At 41.6% G+C, this 23,686-nt stretch overlaps 1 protein-coding gene across 2 annotated transcripts in view; it reads right to left on the bottom strand.

Annotated features, from left to right (window-relative positions):
• FAT3 (FAT atypical cadherin 3) overlaps window positions 1-23,686 on the bottom strand; it is a 565,154-nt gene that overhangs the window by 189,656 nt on the left and 351,812 nt on the right. For both annotated transcript variants that reach the window (XM_027087767.1, XM_027087765.1), the window contains exon 3: window positions 21,720-21,781. In XM_027087767.1, the coding sequence (XP_026943568.1) occupies window positions 21,720-21,781 (62 nt within the window). The remainder of the gene's footprint in view (window positions 1-21,719; window positions 21,782-23,686) is intronic.

Raw genomic sequence — 23,686 nt, 5'->3', positions numbered from 1 at the left:
TATATCAAGCTCTAGGTAAAAGAAGATAATCAACCCCAGAGTTTCAAAGATATTAAAGCGCTCCTGAAGATCAATTAGTAATTATTCCACAACAGGTTTTAGTGCCTAAGAGTTAGATGCTATGATAAGCAGTGGGAGGATACAGATGACAATCAACCTCTTATTCTACTTAAGAGATATCCCCTGGGATCGCTCTGTAAAGTGGATGGATTTCAAATTCTAGATCCCTGCGTTCTACACGTTCTGGTCATAACTAAGAACATTAATTAAGCCCCGATGGCATGGAAAACATCTCAAGGGAGAGTCATGCAACAAACATTTATCAACCACTTCAAATGTGCTATGAGAGACACAAGGTGAAAAACAATCTGTTCCCCATGGAGTAACCTGAAGGCATGATTCTCAGCTTTTCCCCCAGGGTCAGGTTTCCCTTAAACAGAGGAACGACAACGGAAAGTAAAGTCTTCCTTGGACTTTTCTGTGTGTCTCAGGAGGAAGCATCCATTTATTAATTACTAATACCAAACTTACTTCCAAATAAGGTTTGAGAACACTTAATAGGAAAAGCATGTGTACACATTTAATCATTAAAATTAGGTATATATGTAACATATGATCCAGCAATCCCACTCCTGGGCATATATCCAGAAAAGACAGAAGCTCTAATTCAAAAAGATACATGCACCCCAATGTTCATTGCAGCACTATTTACCATAGCCAAGATATGGAAGCAACCTAAGTGTCCTTTGACAGATGAATGGATAAAGAAGATGTGGAATATATATATATATATATATATATATATATGTATATATTTATATATTTATATAAATAAAATGGAATACTATTTAGCCATACAAAAGAGTGAAATAGTGCCATTTGCAGCAACGTGGATGGGCCTAGAGATTATCATACTGAGTGAAGTAAGTCAGAGAGAGAAAGACAAGTATCATATGATATCACTTATATGCAGAGTCTAAAAAAATGATACAAATGAACTCATTTACAAAACAGAAACAGACTCACGGACATAGAAAACAAACTTCTGGTTACCAGAGGGGAAAGGAGGGGGAGGGATAAATCAGGAGTTTGGGATTAACACATACATACTACTATATATAAAATAAACCATAAGGGCTTCCTGTACAGCACAGGGAACTATATTTAATATTTGGTAATAAACTATAATGGAAAATAATCTGAAAAAGAATATATGTATGTGTGTATATATATATATATATAAGAATCACTTTGCTGTATACCTGAAACACAATATTGTAAATCAACTATACTTCAATTAAAAATGCTTTAATGAAAAATTAAAAAAATAAATTATATATACATATTTAAAAGAAAGGTAAAAAGAAAAGGGTTGGGGGATAATAATATGAAAAAACCTAGGATAAGGGAAGCTACTACTGTTTAGCACAACAGTTCATTCCATAAAAGAGGGCTGAACTCTTCATCTCAGAGAGGAGGAAATGCCCCTTAGCCCCACCTCTAAACTCTGAGATCCTGCTGCAAGGGTCCTTCCTGGGAAACAGTGAATAACATAGGTAACAGTATTCTGAGTGGCACTTTTAAAAAATATTCAGAGATAGCTGGATATGGCTCTGTAGCATAAGAACTTCAATAAAAATCAAGAAAATAATGCTGTAAAAATATTTCCATGAGAAGCCAGAGTAAACCAATCCAGGTAGACGGTGTTCTGGCAATCTGACTTGATACAAGGATATAGTTCAAAGCATAGAGCACCAAAGGCTAACATTCCTCAGCCATTCCTTTGGGGGCATCAACTTACAGGAGATGCAGAGCAGGTCACTCAAACTTAAGATCATTAGAATTACCTGCAGTGCAACTGCTCTCTGATGGGACTCTAAGCATCAGGACTGGATACAGAGAAACTAATGTTCACTAGTAGAAGTTCATTCATATACACATATTTACTGAGCACCTACTATGTACCAGCACTAATCTAGAGGCTGAGATTCAGGGGAGAACATACAGACTTGGTCCCAGCCATTACTGAGTTTACAATCCATAGAGGGCAGAGAAGGTAGAGAAATAAAATAATATACATATAATTTTGTTTAAAAGATAATTTCAGGTGCTAAGTGCTACGAAGACCCTTGCAATAAAGAGTAACAAAGAGTCTGACTCCATTTTTCAGTTTGCTGATGGCTTTCAGGCCTCACCACGTTCTCTTCCCCTTACACTCCACATCTGGGCAAGCTGATAAGAAAGCTCAGGTGCACCTTTGGTGTCGGCAAGAAATTCAAGCCATGTCAGCCCCAGCTCAAGGGCAGGAACCCTCACCCCAGCCTCACCCCAACTGCCATATATATAACCCCAAGCCCATCTCCCTTCCCTGCTTTCTCAAGCAACTTTTGGACCAGCTTAGGCGTTCACCCTGCTCACCCCAGAAAGCACATTACTCCAATAATAGACCCTTTCATACCCTCCTGGTGAATGTGTGGCAACATGAGTCTTGACATTTGAACCAGAGTTTGGATGGAGGGGCCATATTGCCTCTGAGAAGTGATCACATCACAAAACAGGGCAAAGTCTCAGGATTACATGCACTATAAGAAAAGCAGCAAGGTCTCTTGGGGCTAGGCTCAGAAACTGAACAATGTCACTTCTGCTGAATGCTATTGGCCATAGCAAGTCACCAAGCCAGGTCTTCACCTCTTGATAGGAGGAGCTGCGAACATGTGTGGCCATTTTTACAATCCACCACGACCATCTAGCTGAGTGCAGTTGGGCAACACCCAGTGTACCCATTTCGTGGTAATGTGAGTAGAAGTCTTTTGATGAATATCACGACGGATAATTTTGTCCTGATGAAGGGCTTCTCCACTCTGCAAGAGGTCGGGGCTGGGGTCCCAGGGGGCCAAGTCTTATCACCTTATATCCCTGTGAAGCTGAGCATAAAACCTGCATATCCTAGGCACTGAAGAAATTATTATAGACGTGAACTAAAGTGCATTTTAAGCTAAGCACAATGTCATAGCTAAAGCATAAGAGTAAAAGGGAAACATGTCTGTCATGAAACATTTTGAAAAATTTTCCATATATGTCCATACATCATCTCATACATCATTCACATTTTTCAGTCATTTTGAACTCAGCAGTGTCAAACTGAGGCCTCTTGTTAGATGGATGACAAAGCCATTGGAGATCATTCTGACACTCTAATAACATAATTAGGCACCTGATCTGTAGGAGGGTGAGTCATCATGAGCCTCCCGACAGACCTGTGAGATGGGATAGAATGGCTCACCTTGGGAAGTGTGCTGCACACACCCGCAATTCTACGGACGCGTGCTAGCTGAAGTGCTGAATTAACTTCCCCCGTTGGAAGGCAAACGTGTGTATCTGATTATGGATGCCGCTGCCTTCCTTAGTTCTCAAAATGCCCTTCTGATCTTGCATCCATTGGGCAAAATACTTACTGACTTCGCTAGGACTGAGCTAAGCCTTAGGAACGATGAAACATACAGGGGTTTTTGCCTTGAAGAAGAAGGAAACTAACGATACTTGATATATTGCTCTATGCTAGTCTCTTTGCATATGGTTTCTACGCAGCACTTACAACAGCCCAGTGAGGTTTTAATATTATAGATTATGAATGTGTTCTAAGTCTTTCACCAAATATATGGCAGAATCTTGATTCAACCCCTGGTCAACTTCAACCTACACACGCAGGCTCTTTCCAGCCTATAACAACAGGTTTAGTCCAGTTAGGCAAATATTCCATCAGTTTCGATTCTTTGTTAGAATACTAGACCAGTACTACAGTTATTAAAGGAAAACCTCCCTACCTTCCCCCAATGAATCTCTCTTTAGATTCTACCTCTACACAATTGCGATTCCATGGGAGGATGGGTTCATCAGACAACGTGGCCCTGGTGAATGAACTGCTTGCTCGTCAGGGTCAAGTCCCAAGTACATGCAGTAAAGAAGGAAATTAAAATACATGGACGCTAAGTCAAACTCACCTCTGCTAGAAACAGTGAAGTTTCCAGATTAAGTCTTCCCTGATAAATCCAGCTCTTAACTCTTGTAGGACATACAAATTGTTTCTCACAATTGGGTGCATAAGTTTTTTTTTTTTTTTTTTTTTTTTCCGGTACGCGGGCCTCTCACTGTTGTGGCCTCTCCCGTCGCGGAGCACAGGCTCTGGACGCGCAGGCTCAGCGGCCATAGCTCACGGGCCCAGCCGCTCCGCGGCATGTGGGATCTTCCCGGACCGGGGCACAAACCCATGTCCCCTGCATCGGCAGGCGGACTCTCAACCACTGCGCCACCAGGGAAGCCCCTGGGTGCATAATTTTATTACGTACTGTTCTGCAGTTAATTATTGATTCACTTGTGTTATTCTGGTGACCTCCAACTGTTTTAGGGTAAACTTGAGTGTAATTACCATGTTTTATGTGTTGCAAGTACTCACGTGTATGTGTGTATATGTGTGTGTACACAAATATGTGTATCTGTAGTTACTTATTTATTGTATTAACCATGGGCTGTTAATCAAATTTCACACCAAATATTTGCATATTCTCATGAATGATAATTTACATAGATTTAAAGTCAATTTAAATATGCCCAGAGCATTTTATTACACTTATTGATAAAATAGATTGTTAAGAAGTAGGCTATAAAGCAATTATACCCCAATAAAGATGTTAAAAAAAAAAAAAAAGAAGTAGGCTAGTTGCCCGACAAGCCTCAAATGAGATACGAGAAAAGTTAAGGATTTTTTTAGGTAACCCCACCAGTTTTCTCCTTTTAAATGAGGTTCTAGAACAGATGGGGGTTTCCCTTCATAGATCATTCATTCATTCATACAAGTATATAGTTCCAGAATGCTTACTGGATGCCAGATACTGTGTCAGGTATCAAGGACATTACTGGTATCAGAGCTCTCTATGGGTAGTTTCTATTAAGCTAAAAGGAAAATGCAATTTCATAGGAGAAAATATGTGGAAACTATCAAGATATTCCAAAGTCTAACGAAAGCTGAATTAGACTGACACACAAACTTGGTTGTCCTGATTAAAAAATCGTGTTCCAGCTCCGTTTGATTTCTATTTCAACCTCTTCCTTGGACACAGATTGATTGAGGTTGGTCAGAGCTATTTAACTGTCACAGATCTACTAGAATTTTCTCTGTTTCCTTCTTTTTGTGTTAGGGGATTGTGATGTAGATGGCTTGGAGGATAGAGACTGGAAAAGCCAGGATATTGAGCCTCTAAATTTTAGTGTGGGAAGTAAAGTTCCTCTGCGTTTAAATGAATTCTTGGACAACCCAATGGCTTTGCTCCAAAAATGGCCTGCTGGAGTGGAGGATAATCTCACATGGGTCATTACACTTCCAAGCGTTAAGCCTCAGAATGAGCATTAAATTAAAATTCCCTGCACCTAGTAGGCAGAACATTGTGATACTCAAAAGATGTGGAAGTGCTAAATGAATTCTGAGCAATAATATTATTACCACTGCATATTTATTGAGTTCAACAGGGTGCTAAGTACTGTACAGACAGATAATACAAGCAGCCTATACAGAGAAAAGCAACAGCAGTAGTCTTATAACAGTCTCCCATTCATCTGCTTTAGGAATAGACAGTGTAACTAGACTTGTTAGAAATAATCTCCTCTTTTCAAAAGCATCCTCAAGGTTTTCTACGCTTTTGTTTGATTGGAAAGTGGCCGATTTTCCACAGTTACCATTTATGAATGTAGCCAAGTCTCCCAATTTCAAAATTACCACAAGAATGCTGCAGGCATTAAAATGAAGAACTTCATCCCCTTGCAACTGGAAATTACAAATGGAGTTTTCTGGGAAATCTTAAATCAGCTGTAAAATATGATATTATGTGCCACTATGTTTTTTATTTGAGTGGGGAAATATGCATTCTCAAAATTAATAATATTGCTCTTTTTAACTAGCCTTCAATTTTCTGAAAAAATGCATACATTTGAATGCCAAAACAATTTAAAAATTGATGAGTGAAAATATTCAAAGTTGAAGCATGAAGCAAATTTCCTTCTTTAACAAATCTAGACACAAATAGAGGAAAAGTTCAAGTACAGTGTACCCAATATGTACATGCAAGAAGCAATAGGCATGAGAATATGCAATATGCAAGGATAACTTGGCATACACAGAAACTAACTGAATTTCAGAATCCTAACTTTATTTAAATGCCAGCCCATCAGGGTTAGAAGAAGAAAAAATTAAGCATTTTAGAGAAAATGGGTTATAAACTGTCACTGTTGAGTTCAGTGTTCTGACAACTTTGAAAGTAACTATAATGTAATTTCTCAAGTTGGTAGCTAAAGTAATGGAACATCTGGATGCCAATGAAACGTATGACAATCAAGGAGAGAACAGAAAAGCAGCGGGAAAAATGCTTTTCCTCTGCTTATAATTCTTTGTGGTTTTGAACTCTTGTTCCAAACCTTGGCTACGGCAGTCAAAGGCAGCTCTCTTCTCAATGATTCACCTATCATTCCTGCTCCTATGAGCCTACGTCTGGGCCTACTTATCATTTCCAGTAGCTGTCCTTTCCACCAGCTTGCCTCCTCAATGTGCTATCAGGCTTCATGCCTGAACACCTGTGTGAAGTGGTAAGCAGTGTGTATGATGTCTCACGTAAATGGGTCAGATTTCAACCTTGTAGGCTGGGTCTGGACTTTGGAAATGGTGTCTCCAGATAACACCTTTATTAAGCAAACACAGAATCCAGTGCATGCTCTCCTGGGGTTAAGTGACCCTAACGTGGACAATATAATGAAGCTGAACTGTAGAGAAACAAGGTCCAGATACATTTGTCTTACCAACAGGCAACCTCATAGATGCTGCTTCCTTCTATGGTTTCTGAACTGGCCTTGCCACTTGTCAAATGACTAAAGTTACATATTTATGTCATCGGAAATATCTGGGCCCAGGCCTATGCAGCTTAAGCTCCTCGCGGATAAGAACTAATTGTAACTGAGTTGAGATTCATTTTCTCCTTCCTCTGTCTAACCACAATAAAGAGGATGCAGAAAGAACATTTTCTTTTTCAATTCAGTTCAACCCATACTTACTTGGGGACTAATAAGTGTAACCTCAGTGCCAGGAGGAAAACTGAAATTGTCATTAAGGACTTCGTAATCTATGGTCTCATTACAGAGACATACTCATGAATGATATATTTCTTTCCATTTTTACCTTAAGAAGGGATATTTCATAGAAGCATATTATTTTTCCTGCCCTCCCTCACTAAAAACCACACTTCAAGGTTGTCTGAAAGTGGAGTCTCTTTGGGTGCAAAGATGACTTATTCTTGGCATGCGCACCAGAGTCTTTCCAGAGTCCCTTTTACTTACCAGCGCCAAGTTGAAACTGATGTGACATGTATAGGGAGTCAGGGCTGCCCTTCTTCCTACTAGCTCTCCTTGCCATCATTTGATGGGATTTTGTTTTGAAGCACGGGAAGGCGTATGTACCCTCTCAAAGACGTGTCAAGCCTCAGATACAGTTTGGTTTGGATCCTTTCCCTCTTTTGACACCACAGTTTGTCACCAGTAGAGAATGCAGACAGCCATGCCAAATGTGAATGTCGCCTGCATGCCCACATTTGGCAAATGTTGACCCAGATCTTTAATTTGGGATTTAAACAGTTCATCATCTAGTAGACGATATCTAAGGCCTGCTTAACGCCGAAATTTTATGATTCTGTGGGATTTATTTGCACTTTTGTGAAAAGATGCTGACAATACATCATTTTGCCTTCACTGAGAAAACGTTATAAAGGAAAATATTAATCTACAGTGGAACAGATGGGGATAGTTCGTGTTTGTGGAAAAAACGTTCAGAAGTATAACGTACCTATTTAGTTTACGTGTTCAGGTTTCCAATATAATTTTCCAAATGACATGAGTGAATATGCAGTAGTCCCTTTTTTTCAAGTGTTTTGGAGATATTTATGTAAATATTTTCTGACGCTGCATACTTTTGCCTTCAATAAGTGAATTCTATAAGGTAGGGTCTCACAACTTCAGCCAAGGGAAGGATTTTTGCTTATATTTCTGTGCAGGCTGGTCAAGGGCCTGAAACAATCTGCTAAGTGATATTAGATCATGTCCAGGGTCTTTCTTTCAGTTGATCTACAAGCAGGAGGTTAAGGAAATGCCTGCTTGAAAGTGGACTCCAAACCCACACTACAGAAGTGTTAATAGGAGAGCTAGGAGGCTAGGCTGTATCCATGCAGTCTTCCAGAATAAGTGATGATGGTCCATTACTTAAGGTCATTAAAAACCCTACCACAGACTGCTATTTAATGAGATCTTATGCAACCAAAAAAAAAAAGCCATACTGAATCTGAATATTTTAACATAAAAATTTCCCACAATAAACTGATAAATGCAAAAAGGAGGTTATAAAACGATAGGTATAGTATGATTTCAATCTTTTTGACAAATTTTATGCAAGATTATATGTAATATACGAGCTTATACACATAAATGCAAAATAAAAGTTCCTAGATTTTATACTCCAAAACCTAAAAAGTAAACATCATTTCATGGGGAAATTATGAGTGTTACATTTTTCTTCTTTTTTGCTTATCTTTATCTCTCTATTTTTTAAACAACGAATGTGTATTATATATAACATGCTTCTGGTACATCATAGTTACATGTTTCTACTTATTCTGTAATTTGAAATAACTGTATTTAAAAAAGAAAATCCTACCATAGGAACTAAGTAATTTCTCAAAGAAGAGTTTTGAAATAAACTCTAATTTTCTCCCTTTCACTGAAGTGTATAGACACATGCTTTAAACCATTAGAAACTGAGGTCAATCTTCCTTACATACGGATGTCCTTGTGATATGACAGGAACTTTTAAATGAGTTGCTCCTGGAAGCATCATTTTTGAAGACGGGTAAATGGTTTTGTGCAAGTATCTAAGCACATATCATGAGTCTGTCACAGTCTTGCACAGAGAGATTTGTAATTCTTCATCCTGAGGTGGAGCAAGCACGGCCTGCTACCACTGACAGACAGAACAACGTCTCCTGTTGTAAAAATGCTAAATAAAAACCCCATCGTGTTCTCTAGCTGAAAGCACCTCTCTAATTCCTGGACACCACAAGAGTCTGTCTGCCGTAGCCCTGTCTCCCTGCTGGCAATGCTATAATGTGCTTTAAACTTAATTTTAGCCTTTCTGACTTGATGGTAGTGATGATAAAGGTGAGACTTTGCCAAACTTATTCACAATGGCAAAGAGGCTGCCCCACATTGTAAAGAGAAAAATTCAGTCATCTGGTATCTGTGGGATACCAAAAGTTGCTTTCACAACACTCAATTTAAAGGCAACACAAGAGAAGATCAATTCTCTCTATATGGAGAAGACATTCTGCTTTTTCAGAACACAGGGCTTGATTGATCACAGGCCCCCTGCCCCGTGGGTACTAGTTTCTTAGTTTAAAAATGTCTTTGTGACTCTTCTTAAGAGGGCTATTAATGAGTACTTATACATTAAAAAAAATATTGAGCTTTTCCTATTTCATTTGAAATAGTATCCTAAAAGTAGATTTTATCTCAATTACATATTAGCAAAGTATACCTTAGCATGAAACTTAGCCCCATGTCCAATTTAAAGATTTATTAGCATCTTTAAAAATGTATAGTGGCATGCCAAGAGTTATAACAGGGTACCTCATGAAAAGTCTTCCTTCTGAATTATGTATTTATGACCTCCTGAGGATGACAGATTTCAGGGAGGTAAATGTGATGTAAGAACTGCTTTTAGGCTCCAAACACGCACTCAGGGGTTTGCAAGAGGCCTCTGTACTGACAGGGATGCAGTGGGGTGAAGGCTTTTCCCTTCCTGCATGGCAGCTGGCACCAGGGGAGGCTTGCCAACCTCTTGCCTAGGCACCGACTTTTGTGGGTTTCTGGGCAGTACAGATCACTGTAGCCTGGGAAGCATGGGTTATCTGGTTTGTAGATTTCCTGGAGCCCTAAACTTAAAGTTCAATCTTTTGTGAACTTTAATGCCCATGATGTTCCAGGTATTGTTCTAGGTGCTGGGAGAACAAAGAGGGGCACTCCTTAGCTTGGCCCCCCCATCCTACTGCTGGCCTCCACCAAAGACAGGGCCAGGAAGGGAGACATTGCCGAATCTCTAGGGAGCCCATCCTGCAGCTTGCAAACAGAGCTGAGATGGCCTGAAGGAGAGGCCGAACTTGAAACTACCAAGGGCAACGAATTTTGAATTACGGTATCTGTCACTGGGTATTAACCATGGTGTGGAAGACCTCTACGGAGAATCTCTTGCCTATTCATGATCAGTTTTATTATTTCCATTCAACTGAGGTGTTGACATCTGAATGAATCAGGAAAAATTCCCATTATGTGTTTAAATATTAACAACTAAACACAATTTAAGGCCTTAACGTCACTATAATTCTGGGGAAAGCTTGGGAGTTAGTGATGAAGGCCTAGAGATGGCTAACCTGGAGAAATTAACGATCTGGGAATGCTACAGCTCTGCCATTTGAGCTAGGATGCCTTAGTCTCCCATCTCAGAGTTTGGCTTAGAAAGCCAGGGGAACTGCACATCATCCAGCAGAGCCCCAGTGACCTTCTTCATAGCCAGGCTAGACCCATGGTTGACTCCTTATTCTGCCTATCTTTGGAGAATGAGCTGTTCCAACTTAGATGGTCATAATCCATTTAAATGGATGCTGGCAAATGGAAGAGGAAAAATCTCTGAAACTTTGGGCTTGTCTCCAGAAAAGGAAGGAAGAAATTAGTACTCTTTTGAGTGCACACCATATGCCAGCATCTAGGTACATTCATAGATGCTATCTTGCTAAAGTACTATAAATATATTCAACAACCATGAGCCAAACTATACATGCAATGTAATATAATGCACTAAGTGCTCTGGATTCTGCCACAAGAAGACTGCTTCAGGAATCAAAAGGGAAAATTGTAAGCTTCTAATCATAATAGCTGACACGTGTTAAACTCTTAATATGCGCAATGTACATGCGCCATGCCAATCCTCACAAAATCCTATGAAAAAATATTATTATTATTATCCCAATTTTACAGGTGGGGAAACTGAGGCTAGGTAGATTAAGAAAGGTTACGTGGCTAGTGAGTGGCTAGGCTTCTCTGTCTCCAAATCCTAGGCTTTAACCCTCTCTGTCTACATTTGTTGTACATGATTAGTTTGATGTAAACTTTAAGAGGACTACTATAATTAGGACATTGTTATGAGAGATGCCTTATTTCTCACTGAGTCAGATTAAATAATTGTGCAAAATACATCCAAAAAGATGAAATAACCAAATTTATTACAGGTTTTCTCAATTTTAGAGGAACTGTATTTGCTCCAACATACTGACCTATTTTCCTGGGCTCTGAAATCTGGGACTCTCTTGACTTACCTTCCTTACAATCATCTGTGTCCTGCTTACAACCCTCTCAGCATTTCACTAAACCAGTCCTGCTGCAAAATAGATGAGGTTGGTAGCCCCTGATTTGCCATGAAAGCAAGTCCCTTGAAAGGTCCCAAAACAACAGCTCGTTTGAATAAAGCTGTCTGCGGCATGCAGGAAGCAAGCCAAAGTAGTTTCCCTTTTTACTAATAGAGGCAATTGAGTTGAAATCTCAGGTTCTGAACCTGCTGCCACTCCATTTTTTATTTTCCCACAGACAGACTTAAAGTGCTCAGCTGGGTCATATATGGTGTTAGGCATGGGTGTGGGTGGTTTCTGCAGCGCCCCAGTGAAATCAGACTGGATGGATCATTCTGTAGCTCACAGAGTATGTTGCACAAATAAACTAGAAAAGCAACACAGTGGAAGAAGAGGGAAAAGGAGCTAGGGAAGCAAACGGCAGAGGGTCAATTTACCATCTCGGCACTGTGGAGAAGCCAGTCCGGGCTTCCGGGCCGTATGGTTTTTTGGGAGTTCTCATGATTGTTCAGAGCCAGGCAGGAAATCTGAACCTCTTCTCTGAAATGGGATAAGCCATTTGTGTGATACCAGGCTTGCAGGGTAAGGGGTCCCCCCACCGGCCCACAGGACCCAACCATCGCTTGCCCCCGAAACTTGAAGGAAGCAGCAGCACAGTACCACATCAGGAAACCATTCCTAAGTGAAAACAAAAGCAGAGTCTTGGCTCCCTGCAGCCTTTGTGTGCAACTCAACGAGCTGTGATCCCACTGGAGCAATTATCTATCTGCCCGCACATCCCCGGTGAGCAGAGCGCAAAAGCCCGCTCCTTTCCAGACTGAGCCACTGGCTGGAAGGACCATCCCAGGTCCAAGGGAACAGGTTTCATTCACTGTTACTCTACTAATCAGAGTTCAGACTTAAGGGGAAACAAAACAAATGCAACCTTTCGCAAATAGGTAAATTAGAGGGTGGTTATTTATGGAATCAAAGATTTATTTCAGATAACTCTCCTAGCATATGTAAGCGTTTGCCTGCAGGTTATGAACTTGGAGGCTAACTAGGTGCACAGACAAGCAAGGTTAAGAGGTGGAGAACTGCCAGGGGCAGACAAAGCAGACATGATGCCCAAGCAACTCTCTGTCACCCAAGGACCCAAAGCAACCGCTCCCTCCTTCCCTCGGTTCACATGGAGGCTGAGTGGGAAGAAAGCCCTCAGCTGAGATCCTAACCAACTCCGTACACTCTATCATTTCCAACCTCAGCAGGCTCTCTTAAGACTTAGCCCTGAGCTCATCTCTTATTTTTTTTATGGGCCCAAAGGGTCATGCTGTGAAAAATGGGTGAAAAGATGACAAGAAATTAATTGCATTCTACAATACATGTGAATGACTTCCCCTGTGAGATGATTACATATTATGAGGCAAGTAAGAAATCTTCCTTTATATCAAATGTTGCAAAACAGGGGCTCACTGGCTTACCAAGTGTTCCAAAAAAATGGAGGTGCCAAATTTGGTATGCAGATCTGATTTTGTTTTTGTTTTTGGAAAAAATAAGACTTTCTGGTAAAACTGGCTGCTTCATCTGCCACTGGCTGAACTTTTATAGAAGGGGCAGGTGAGACCCACAGTACTTCTCCCTTCCGCCCTCACCAGCACACATGCTGGTCCTCTGAATTACCTGCCCAGTCCTGTGGGCATCTGGCAAACTCTGTTTTGAACAAACTATCTTAGAATTAATTTTTGCTTTGAAAAATTTGCTTGTGTGTCTGATTCAATATTTACTCTTCCGTCAGTTGGGAAAATCAAGTGGTCCGTCTGCAATTCACACTGCTGGGGATGTTCTCACAAAAGATCATTCTTAAGGACCCACACAAACCTAGACTGCTCTGCAGGAATTAGAACGGCAACCCTTGCTCTTACCTCATACGCATGTGTGTGCACACACACACAGACACATACACCACCACCACCAATACTCCTTTTTGACTGGACTGGAGTGCCCAAGGCCATCCCTGCCTGGTTTGCTGGGGCACTGATAAGACATAAAAATGACACTGATTTAGGAAACTCTACGGATGGGGAAGGGTTTGTTCCTGAGCAAGAATAACTCCTGTGGGTAAAGAGACAAGATTTCTGGGAAAGATGAGCTGGAAATGCTCCCTGAGGAGAGTGGAGGAAGCAGGCAGTCAGAAAGGCAGTTGCTTGAGCCTAGGGAAGCAGGAGAGGCCTTCTGTGAAGAATTTCCACTTGCAGGTTCTCCCCCCCCCTTGTAGTATGGAGTGTGGAACATGGAGACAATCATATGTAGATGGAGGTTTTAGCCTCCCACACTGTAAGTGTAGTTGCCCTGGTCCCTTAGTAAAGTCTAATGCATGTACGTAGCCTTGTAAGGTGGTGGTGTGAGAAGAGAGGGGCAGGGACAGGCAGTGAATGGTCTGGCCTGCTGTATGAGTTACTAGAGCTGCCATTACAATGGACTACAGACTGGGTGGCTTGAACAACAGAAATTTATTTTCTTACGGTGCTGGAGGCTTAGGAGTGTTACCAAACCAAACTTGGGTCTGCTCGCCTGTGCACAGTAAAGCCAATCTACTGACACCGGGTTGTGGTGAAGGAAAATACAGCATTTATTGTAGGGCACCGAGCAAGGAGAACAGGCAGCTCATTCTCAGAAGACCTGGAATTCCTCAATGGCTTTCAGGGAAGAGATTTAAAGGCAGTGTGAAGGAGGGGGCTGCAGGGTGTGTGATCAGCTTGTGCACAATCTCGGATTGGTTGGCATCAAGGTGAAGTTTCAAGCATCATCAACTTTCTGGTTTCAACCAGTCCGGGGTCTATGTTCTTGTGGTCAGTGGTTTTCATCTGGTAGGGGTCTGTTTCCTGTAAAAACAGCTTAGAAGTGAGTGTCAGGCCTTCATCTATATCTTTCAGGGAACTGGGAGTTTGGTGATTCTGCGGTGTGGCAGATTTAGAGTCTAAATTGTTACCAGTTTCCCAGCCCAACAGCTCTTCTTTGTTTCTACCTCTTCACCTTTTCTAATCATTAGTGATTGAGTCAGCCTTTAGAGACTCAAGGAAGGCCTGGGAGACGAAAGCAAAAGCCTTTTCCTTCAAAGGACAGGGACACAGGGCCTTGCATAGTTTCAATTCCCCCTTTTCTTTGATACTCCTCAATCTTGAGGGGGACAGGTTCAGGAAAAGAAAGGGAGTAAAGATTTGGATAGAGAGGTTAATCATAAACCCAGCAGAGGAACTCCGTTTTAGGGGGACTCAGTCTTAGGAGTCTGAGGTGAAGGTATTAGCAGGGTTGGTTTCTTCTGAGGCCTCTCTCTTTGGCTTATAGACGGCCGTCTTCTCCCTGTGTCTGCACACGGTCTTCCCTCTGGATGTGTCTGCGTCCAAATTTCCTCTTCTTGTAAAGACACCAGTCATGCTGGATCGGAGCTTACCCTAATGGCTTCATTTTAATTTAACTACTTCTTTAAAGACTCCAAATACAGTCACATTCTGGGGTACCGGGGGTTAGGGCTTCAACATACGAATTTTAAGGGGAATCTTAAGGGGATACAGTTCAGCCCATAACACCTGGTATACAGTCACTCTTCTGTTGGAGTCCACACTGGCACTCCCAAGACAGGCACAGCATCCTCTCAGATGGACTTTGTCCTGGAGCCTGGGCTGGGGCCCAGCAGCAGAGCGAGCCCCTGTCCAACGCTGGGCCTACTACTCTGAAGAGCAAACAGCTGAGGGGGTGGTAAAAGAACAGCCAAAGAGTGTAAGAGAAAACCTCCACGTGTATGCTGATCCTTGATGGGGGTACTGAGCTGAGCCTTGGGTAAATCTGTTATAAAACGAGAGTGGGAAAAGATGATTCCATTTGCCACACTTTAACACACTGATGGACGTATAGGCCTATATATGTTCTATAAGAAGAGGAAGACCTATACTGGACACTACCATGAAGTGATTGTGTGACCTTGGACCCGTCTCTTCTCTTTTCTAGGTCTCAGTTTCTGCATCTATATAATGGGAGAGAAGCAGTTTGGATGACCTGAATGAAAAACAGCCCCCTGATTCCAAGACAGCAGCTAACTGTAGTAGCTCATAAATAATCAGCAATGTAATCTCTGCGAATAGACCTCAGCACGAAGGGCAAAGAAACAAACATCCAGTGGGAAAAACATACTAACTCCAAAAACAGAACCTTGGTGCCTAGCCCAATACCAGGCTCAGAATAAGCCTTGAAGAAAGGAAGAAAAAAAAGAGTGAGTTGCCATTAACTCCATCGAAGTTGATACAGCACAAACACGAACAACTAAGACTAGAGAAGGTACAGTCCTAGAAGTAAAGAACGGTAAGAGAGGGTTCTGGGGCTCTCTTGGGAGCTCTGGAGAACAGAAGTCACGATCACTCTGCTTTCGAGGCCCGTGCCTGCTACAGGTGCTGTTTTTGTGCATGGACACACATCTTTTCCTGAAGGCCTACTGGTACTTCCTGTGAAGTTTTCTGAGGGTGGCAGAAAAAAGAGCCTAATGAGAGAAACTGCCATTTCACTTGGAGACAAATTATCAAAATATGGACGGCTTAATGTGTTGAGATAGACCTGCAACTCTTCACCACCAGAAAGTACCATCACCTCAAAAGCAGCTGCTGACTAAAGTAAGAAACCACTAAGGATGTGCACTCACTAAAGAAATCAATTTGCATCCCAAGGCAAGAGGAAATGTTATAAAAACTTACCGAAGAGCAATATTTTTTTCCCCTCAGAAAATAAAACTATAAAAAGGGATGAGAATTTCAGACAGGAAGAAAAAATAGTCACAGGAGATGCACCTTACAGAGGACGATGGATGAGTATTCTAAAGAGACAGATACTAAATAATTTACATTCCTATAGATCTAGCATATTCCTCTGTAATGTGTTTTGTTATTTATACCGACTGCACTATAAAATCTCACCACCTTCTCTGGGCTACTTCAAGATATACCCACACAGACAACATAATTTCTCATCCTCTGTCTTTATACTGGGCCTTGTCATCTTTTTTGATTTTCAAATAAAATACTCTCTCTGTTCTCTTAGGGAGACTTTTACCAGAACCATCTGCCCCTGAACAGAGAAGCATTTCAAGATCAAAAGAGAGGCAAAATCATACTCTTTTTTTTTTTTTTTTGCTGTACGCGGGCCTCTCACTGTTGTGGCCTCTCCCGTTGCAGAGCACAGGCTCCGGACGCGCAGGCTCAGCGGCCATGGCTCACGGGTCCAGCCGCTCCATGGCATGTGGGATCTTCCCGGACCGTGGCATGAACCCGTGTCCCCTGCATCGGCAGGTGGACTCTCAACCACTGTGCCACCAGGGAAGCCCAAAATCATACTCTTTTTGCAAACAAGATAAAGATTCACACGTAATTAGGCTGGGACTATAGTATTATTTAAATGGATATAACTTTTAAGAATAATCAAACTGCTGTAAGCTATTCAAACACGGGCCAGCTCTGAAAAAGAAATGGAACTGACAAGGTGTTTATTGAGGACAAGGAGAGCAGGGAGGGGAAAGAGTGTGGGGCAAACAACGGTTTAACAGAATAGTGTCCCTACGTGCCAGACCCTCTGTGTAGTTCATTGATGAAGTAGGGATTAGTAGCCCCATTTTACGGATGAGCAAATGGAGGATCAGAGATAATTTAATTTGGCAAAGCAGATGGAGAGAGGCAGAACAGTCCACTCTTTCTGTCTCCAAGCCTATGCACTTTCCTGTGTGCTAATACCCACCTCCGTGATCTCATCTAGGAGTAAAATAAAGGTCTCAGAGTAATCATTCATTCACACACCCTTTATTGAGTGCCCCCTGCTTTCCACGTACTTAACTAGATGCTCTAAATAGAGAGGTGAGTAAGACAGTTGGTGCTGACAACACCCGCCACTGTCCGTGGAACACATTGTCCTACAGAGGTCACCCTGGGGACGTCTCACCTTTCATTTTTCTTTTTTTTTCAAGTTGAAATCTTTTATTTTGCTAAAATTTATGTATTTTGTAAAACATATTTGCTAAAATAGAATATAACCGTCCCCATTCTCTGGTTTCTAAACATTTAACCGCTGATGACTTCCATAAGATATTGTTCTTCATAGTTCAGATGCCTGATCTGAACAAATGTGACTCCATATTGGATCAGTTTATTTTACTTTAAACTTTGTATTCTATTGCTTCTGCTACAAGTTTAGAATGTTGCCTTATAGGATGAAATATACAGGATAGCCCATTCTAAAGCCTCTGCCTTTTAAAGGTATAACCCTTCTCCATTCATATAGAGATAAAGTTGCAGAACAGAGAATAACATTTGTCTTGTTGGAGGAACATCATGTCTCTTGATTCATTGGCCTGTCATGCAGTGAGCAGTATGAGCTTGGACTCGGTAACAATTTCATATGCTCTTTACACCAACCCCATGTTAGAAACCACTATCCGCTCTTTACAGATGAAGGAAAGGGGGTTCAGAGAGTTGAGAGCCTGTCTAAGTTCTGTGAGCAGTGCCCACATATAACCTCAGGCCTGCCTGAATGGAACATCCATGCTTTCCCACACCACTTCCATGCACTATCTTGATAAATCAAGTTTCATGCCCGTAAGGAGATTAAATTTAGTAGGTGAGGAAACAATCTATACAAGTGATTATAAGAAAGAGTTAGTGCATTTATTCCCTTATTTCACAGCTGCCTTCTCTGTTAATGAGGTAATCAGGGCTAAAGTCACAACCACTAAGCTAAAATGTTAATTCACCGTTTAGTCTGTGCATCATTTTCAACTTTGTGCATCTATTTGCTAGAATTAGCCTTCTACCTCCACTGCAATCATAACTGGCTATCAAGGAATGCATATGACTTTGAATAAATGAGCTGAAAATTCCATATTTTTGCACTTCATGGTAGGGAGAAAAGATCAGGCCAATATTTTCACATAACAGATTTCCAAATTAGGCAAGAAGTAACACTTAGAATTCACCAGAGAAATATAAGCTGTACTTGTGAAGTTTTCTGTAGTCCTTTGCTGCTCTCGTTTCTTTAGCAAGCTCCTTAGATTCTGGTAATGACAATCCCGTCTTATAGTCACAGATTTGAGATGAATGTTCTACAGACTCCAAAACCCTTACAGCGCATACACAGTCAAGTTAAGTCTCTGAAATTAATGCACAGGCAGAGTACCCGCAGTATACAATTGAAGTGCTTTCCATCATGGGGATAGCAAACTATAAACAAATCGTTAATGTCCTTCTGGCTACCTATGCAGAAGTGTACCTGCCAGGTCAGCTTCTAAATGGATCCTTTCAAGAAGAGTCCATTTTATTTGATTGGGAAGGAGAGATATGCAATAGAACCAGAAGGTTAATGTGAGTTTAAAAGGAGCATAGGGTTATCTTGGCAATTAAAGGCTTTCCAGGAGGTTAATTACCCACACCCAGTGCTTACAACTCACAAAATGTGTCAGCAGTTACAGAAATTTGTGTACAGCAGAGAACTCTCTTCTGCACTCTGAATGATATTATTTTACTCACTTTTTTTGCAGGGCTGAGTTAAAGCAATATTCTGTCCATGATCCATTCAGAAAAAAGAAATGAAGGCCATTCAAATGCTCACAGCAATGTTATATATATATATAAAAAAATGTGGCTAAGAACTGTACAATTTAGAAAGTGAGAGCAAGACTGTACGTGAGAGAGAGAGAGAGAGAGAAGAGGAGGAGAGACAGAAAGAGTAGGAGATAGAGATTCAAGTGGTTTTTGAAAACCTTAGCAGGGTAGTTTACCAAATGAAAGAGCACCTGTGATGGGGAATCCTGGCATGGGGGCAGAGCTGGGGGGCGAGTTAGTGTAATTCAGATGACCTGTAGGTTTTAAAATCTCTACCCTGGAAACTTCAGAAAACCCATATCTGCTTGCTAGCTAGAATCATGATGGGATTTGTATTAGACCCTCATCCAAGTCACCGTCATCTTTCACCTGGGTCCCTCTCAAAGCACCCGCCTTCCAGTCTTCCTGCTACGGAAGCCCTGTCCCAGCCCGATTCTGCTCAGAACGGCCAGTGATCTCTCACTCTGCAATCTTATCATGCCCCGACCCACCCTGCTTACTGGCTTTCCACTGCACTTGGGAGAAAATTCAGAATCCTTACTACAGCCCTATTTGCTTTTTCCAACTTATTTCCTACCACCTCTACGGCCCTCTAACTTTATACTCAGTCACACTGGTCTGGGTTCTGTTTCTCCAACAGAAACTTGGCTTCATGTCACCAAATGTCACCTCCTCAAAGAGGCCCTCCTAACCGCCCCATTGAATGTTGCCTATCACCCCCTCATTTTCAAGCACTATTATGGAACCTTCTTTGAGTGGTCTCAGAGAGTTTGTGTCTGAAGTGATAGCATGTATTCATTGATCACGTGTCTCCCCATCCTTCCTGTTCATTCTGTATCCCTGAGACACAGCTCAGTCCTGGGGACACGGGCTGAGTCCAGTGGTTGCTGCCTGTGGCTCCTTCAGTCCTGCAGTTGCCTGGAGCTACTGTCTGTCTTGGAGTGTGGAGATGAAGCTGAATCTGTAGGAGAGTTCAGGTATTGTGACACCATATGATAATAAAACCACAATGATACTAACTACGTTTTACTGAGCACCCGTGTCGTCCAAAGGCCCAAAGTGTTGAGTGAGTATTCATGTAAGTCTGTAAACGATGTGAAACTGTTTAGGATTCTTTTGGGAAGTGTATTCAAATGCCTGGAAAACATTTTTGCCTCTTTTCCCTAGAGTCACACTCTGCACGCCCCCATACACCCCCAGAACACCACCTTTCCAGGGACAAGGTAGTAAGTGATCTCAGGCAGATCCCCCAGTTAATGAGACACCCTCTGTTTTCCCTGCTGGGAGGTAATAGGTTCAACTACCTGAGAACATAGCCTCTCCAGGAGGCCTGGACACTGCTGCAAAGGAAAGAAGCCCATGAATATAACATAAGGCGTTTTTATTCTGGCAAACCGACTCTAATTCTGGACCAGGTATGTAGCCCATTAGGATGAGTTTGAAAAAGAATTAAAATAATTATTTTTCGGCAGCCTGGAGTCTTTCATCTTTATGTGATGGTAGCAATGTTTTAAAAGGCTTATCACAAGGCTGCATAATAATAATAATCCTTTATTATGTGTAGTGCTTTAGGAGTTTTAAAAATACTTTGATATAAAATATCAAGTTTGATCCTAACAGAGATCCTTTGAGGTATATGGAGTAGCAATTATGTGCCACACTGAAGTCCAGGGCAATGAAACAGCTTCCAAGGCTCCAACCTAATCATAGCAGGGAAGCCCTAGGACCCAAGGCACTGATTCCTAGTCCAGTGTTCTTTAAATAAATCACTACTGGTGAACTGACTTAAAGGGGAATTTCAGAAGAGATCTGAGGAGTGTGTGAGTGTGTATAGGACCTGTGGATTCCAGTGAGCGGTTCTTGGGACTGACAAATCATGTTAGCAGCATGGGCACAATAAAACAAAGCTCTACCTCCTAAGCACTGTCATCCGTTCGGTATCAGACTGTCACACTTAAATCGCCACGTCATACATACTACCCAGGCTTCAAGCTTCCCAATAAAGATACTCGCTATGTATGGAAAGAATGTTCCACAAGACTCTTTCATATCTATTTTCTCATCCCTGGTCTTTTTTCCTCCAGAAATAATGCTCTTATAGTTTTTATTGCTGTTGTTTCTGTCTTCATGAATTATAGGAGCACATTTCATGGTTTCAGAAACAGTCTTCTCAGGCAGTGAATCAACTGGCAGCTTTCTCTCTCTCAATCCCTCTCCCAAGAAAAGAAACGAGGGGCTGAGCAGAGCACTTCTTCACAAAGGACGTACTTCACTTTTACTGCGGCACTTCGGCCCACTCTCTTTTTACCTCTGAGGCCATGATGGCTTACAGGGCTCTGCTCCTGAACTTTCTTTTCCAGTTATTGACAAAGGGGCACAAAGTCCATACATCTGCTTGCTTTCAGGAAACGCAAAGTCCCCACCCTGCCATCTACTCTCTGCACACAGGAGTGCATTCAGAGGAATGCACCAGAAATCTCCAACTTCAGAACCAACCAGCCCAAGAGAAACAGCCGCATTTTGCAACCCACTGTTCACACACATTCAAGTTCCAGTTCCCGTGGAAGGTTAAAGCAGTTGAGGAAAAGTCACTTTTAATGAATACCGGCTCCCTCTAGGCGCTTACCTCCAGAAAATGTTCTGCCTGCTGTTCTCGATCCAATTTCCTTGAAGTTGTTGTAATCAGACCTGTGTAGAAATGAGAATATTTGACTTTTAAATATCTGGGGCAAGCAGCTTACTGAGGGTGGGAAGCAAGTCCAGTTAAAGCAAAAGCAATGGGGAACAGTATAACTGGCCAGTCCTTAGTGACAGTCAGATGGTCTCAGAATTATTCTTCAAACAAAATAAAATTTACAAAGAAAACTTGAAAAATTTGTTTCTCAGTTCTGCTTACCACATATGAGGTATTTTCAACACTTTGGGGATATGAAACCTCACTAAAGAACCATTGTTTTTCTGGAACTTCAATGATTCATTTGCATATGACTGATATTCTACCATAGGAAACTTATTAAAGATTTTAAGAGTTCTTGAACAATTAATAGGTTGTTGAAGCTGATTAGAGGCAGGCTATAAAACAGAACTTTTCTTATTTAACATTTTTCTGCTTATATAATCTTTTTGGTTATACTTGACAAAGAAGGTTATTTCTGTAATAACTACTTGTACACATAATTATTTCAAATATAATATCTCACATACAGAAGATCTCATATACTGTAGTTTTATCACTTTGTATTATTTGTTTAAATCTTTACACAAAATAAGTTCCACGTGGGAAATATCTATCTTTCCTATGAATGGCATTTCCCATAAATGAATCACCCCTTTGAGTATAAAGGCAAAGAAAAGGGAAGGAGAAGACAAAACCGTCAAGGACACCCAATTTGTCTATTGCAAGTTTTATTATGATTATTGTCAAATGGCAATTAGGAGGTCAAATTTACATTCTATTTTTTGATTCTTCAATGCCCCTGAAGATAAGAGACCACGGACTGGGCTCCTTTCATGGCATATGCTGATTGACATGAGATAACAGAGAAATCACATGAAAAGCTCACTCCCAATGCTGGTGAGGTACATGAAATATAGAAAAGGTATTTTATCGAAATCTGCTGAGGAGCTCACGTTTTTGTTTTCAGGTGGGAGTAAGACTACCAGAGGTTAGATGACTTCACATGGCCTTCAAAATAAAATCCCACCACAGGTAGCATGGCTGTTTACAAGCTGACCCTGAGACAGGAGGGAAGGGCGCAGGGCACAACCTTTCAAAGAATGACATAGCCGTTGAGGATATAACAAAACTGGTTAGAACCGATTAGGCCCAAGATGGTGGAAGGTTAGACTTCCAGTAGACATTGAGCCTCATTATATGCTCATTGTAATACATTAGTATCAGCTAAATGACACACCCACAGACACTATGGCAGCTCTGAGGCTAACCTTAAAAGGCCAAATAGTGAGCGGTGCCCAGTTCCTGGAAATCCCCACCCCTTCTCTGTAAGTGTTGGCCCACTTGTTAGCCTATGAAATTACTCAGCCTGTAAAAATTAACCACCCCGTATTTCAGGCCACTCTTGCCTTCTGAAATGTACCGCATTCTGTCCATGGAATGTGTATCTCCCTAAATACACCTTCTTTCCCACTTAGTTCTTGGGGCAGAGCTCCCTTGCCGGCCCACTTGTATCCCTCAAAAGCACCCTAGATTAATAAACCTACTTCTTACCTATCACTTCACCTCTCGCTGAATTCCTTCTGTGCAGAGACATAAACAGCTTGAGTTTTAGTAAGTCCTGACCCCAGGTGAGTGATTTTAACTAAAAGACAGTGGGTTCGAGTTCCAGCCCGTGAGTTCAAGTCCCAGTCTGAGTTTTGGCTGGGTTCGAATCCCATCTGAGGTGCGATTGGGTTCCAGCCCCAATCTGACCTGTGTGGTTTCAAACCCACTCCTCTCCACTCTCACCTGTCCACGCTCCCCACGGGAGGGAAACCCACATTCCCATTGCATAAATGATCTGCCTCTCCATGAATGCTTTCTGGAATGTGCCCCACTCATCCACAGATTTGTTCGAATTTAGCTCAGGTGTTAGC

The sequence above is a fragment of the Aethalodelphis obliquidens genome, unplaced genomic scaffold (genome assembly GCF_003676395.1).
Source record: "Aethalodelphis obliquidens isolate GAN/ISIS:26980383/991018 unplaced genomic scaffold, ASM367639v1 scaffold60, whole genome shotgun sequence".
NCBI classification, from domain to species: domain Eukaryota; kingdom Metazoa; phylum Chordata; class Mammalia; order Artiodactyla; family Delphinidae; genus Aethalodelphis; species Aethalodelphis obliquidens.
Note: the sequence above shows the minus strand (reverse complement) of the source record. Positions and strands in the feature narration are given on the sequence as shown.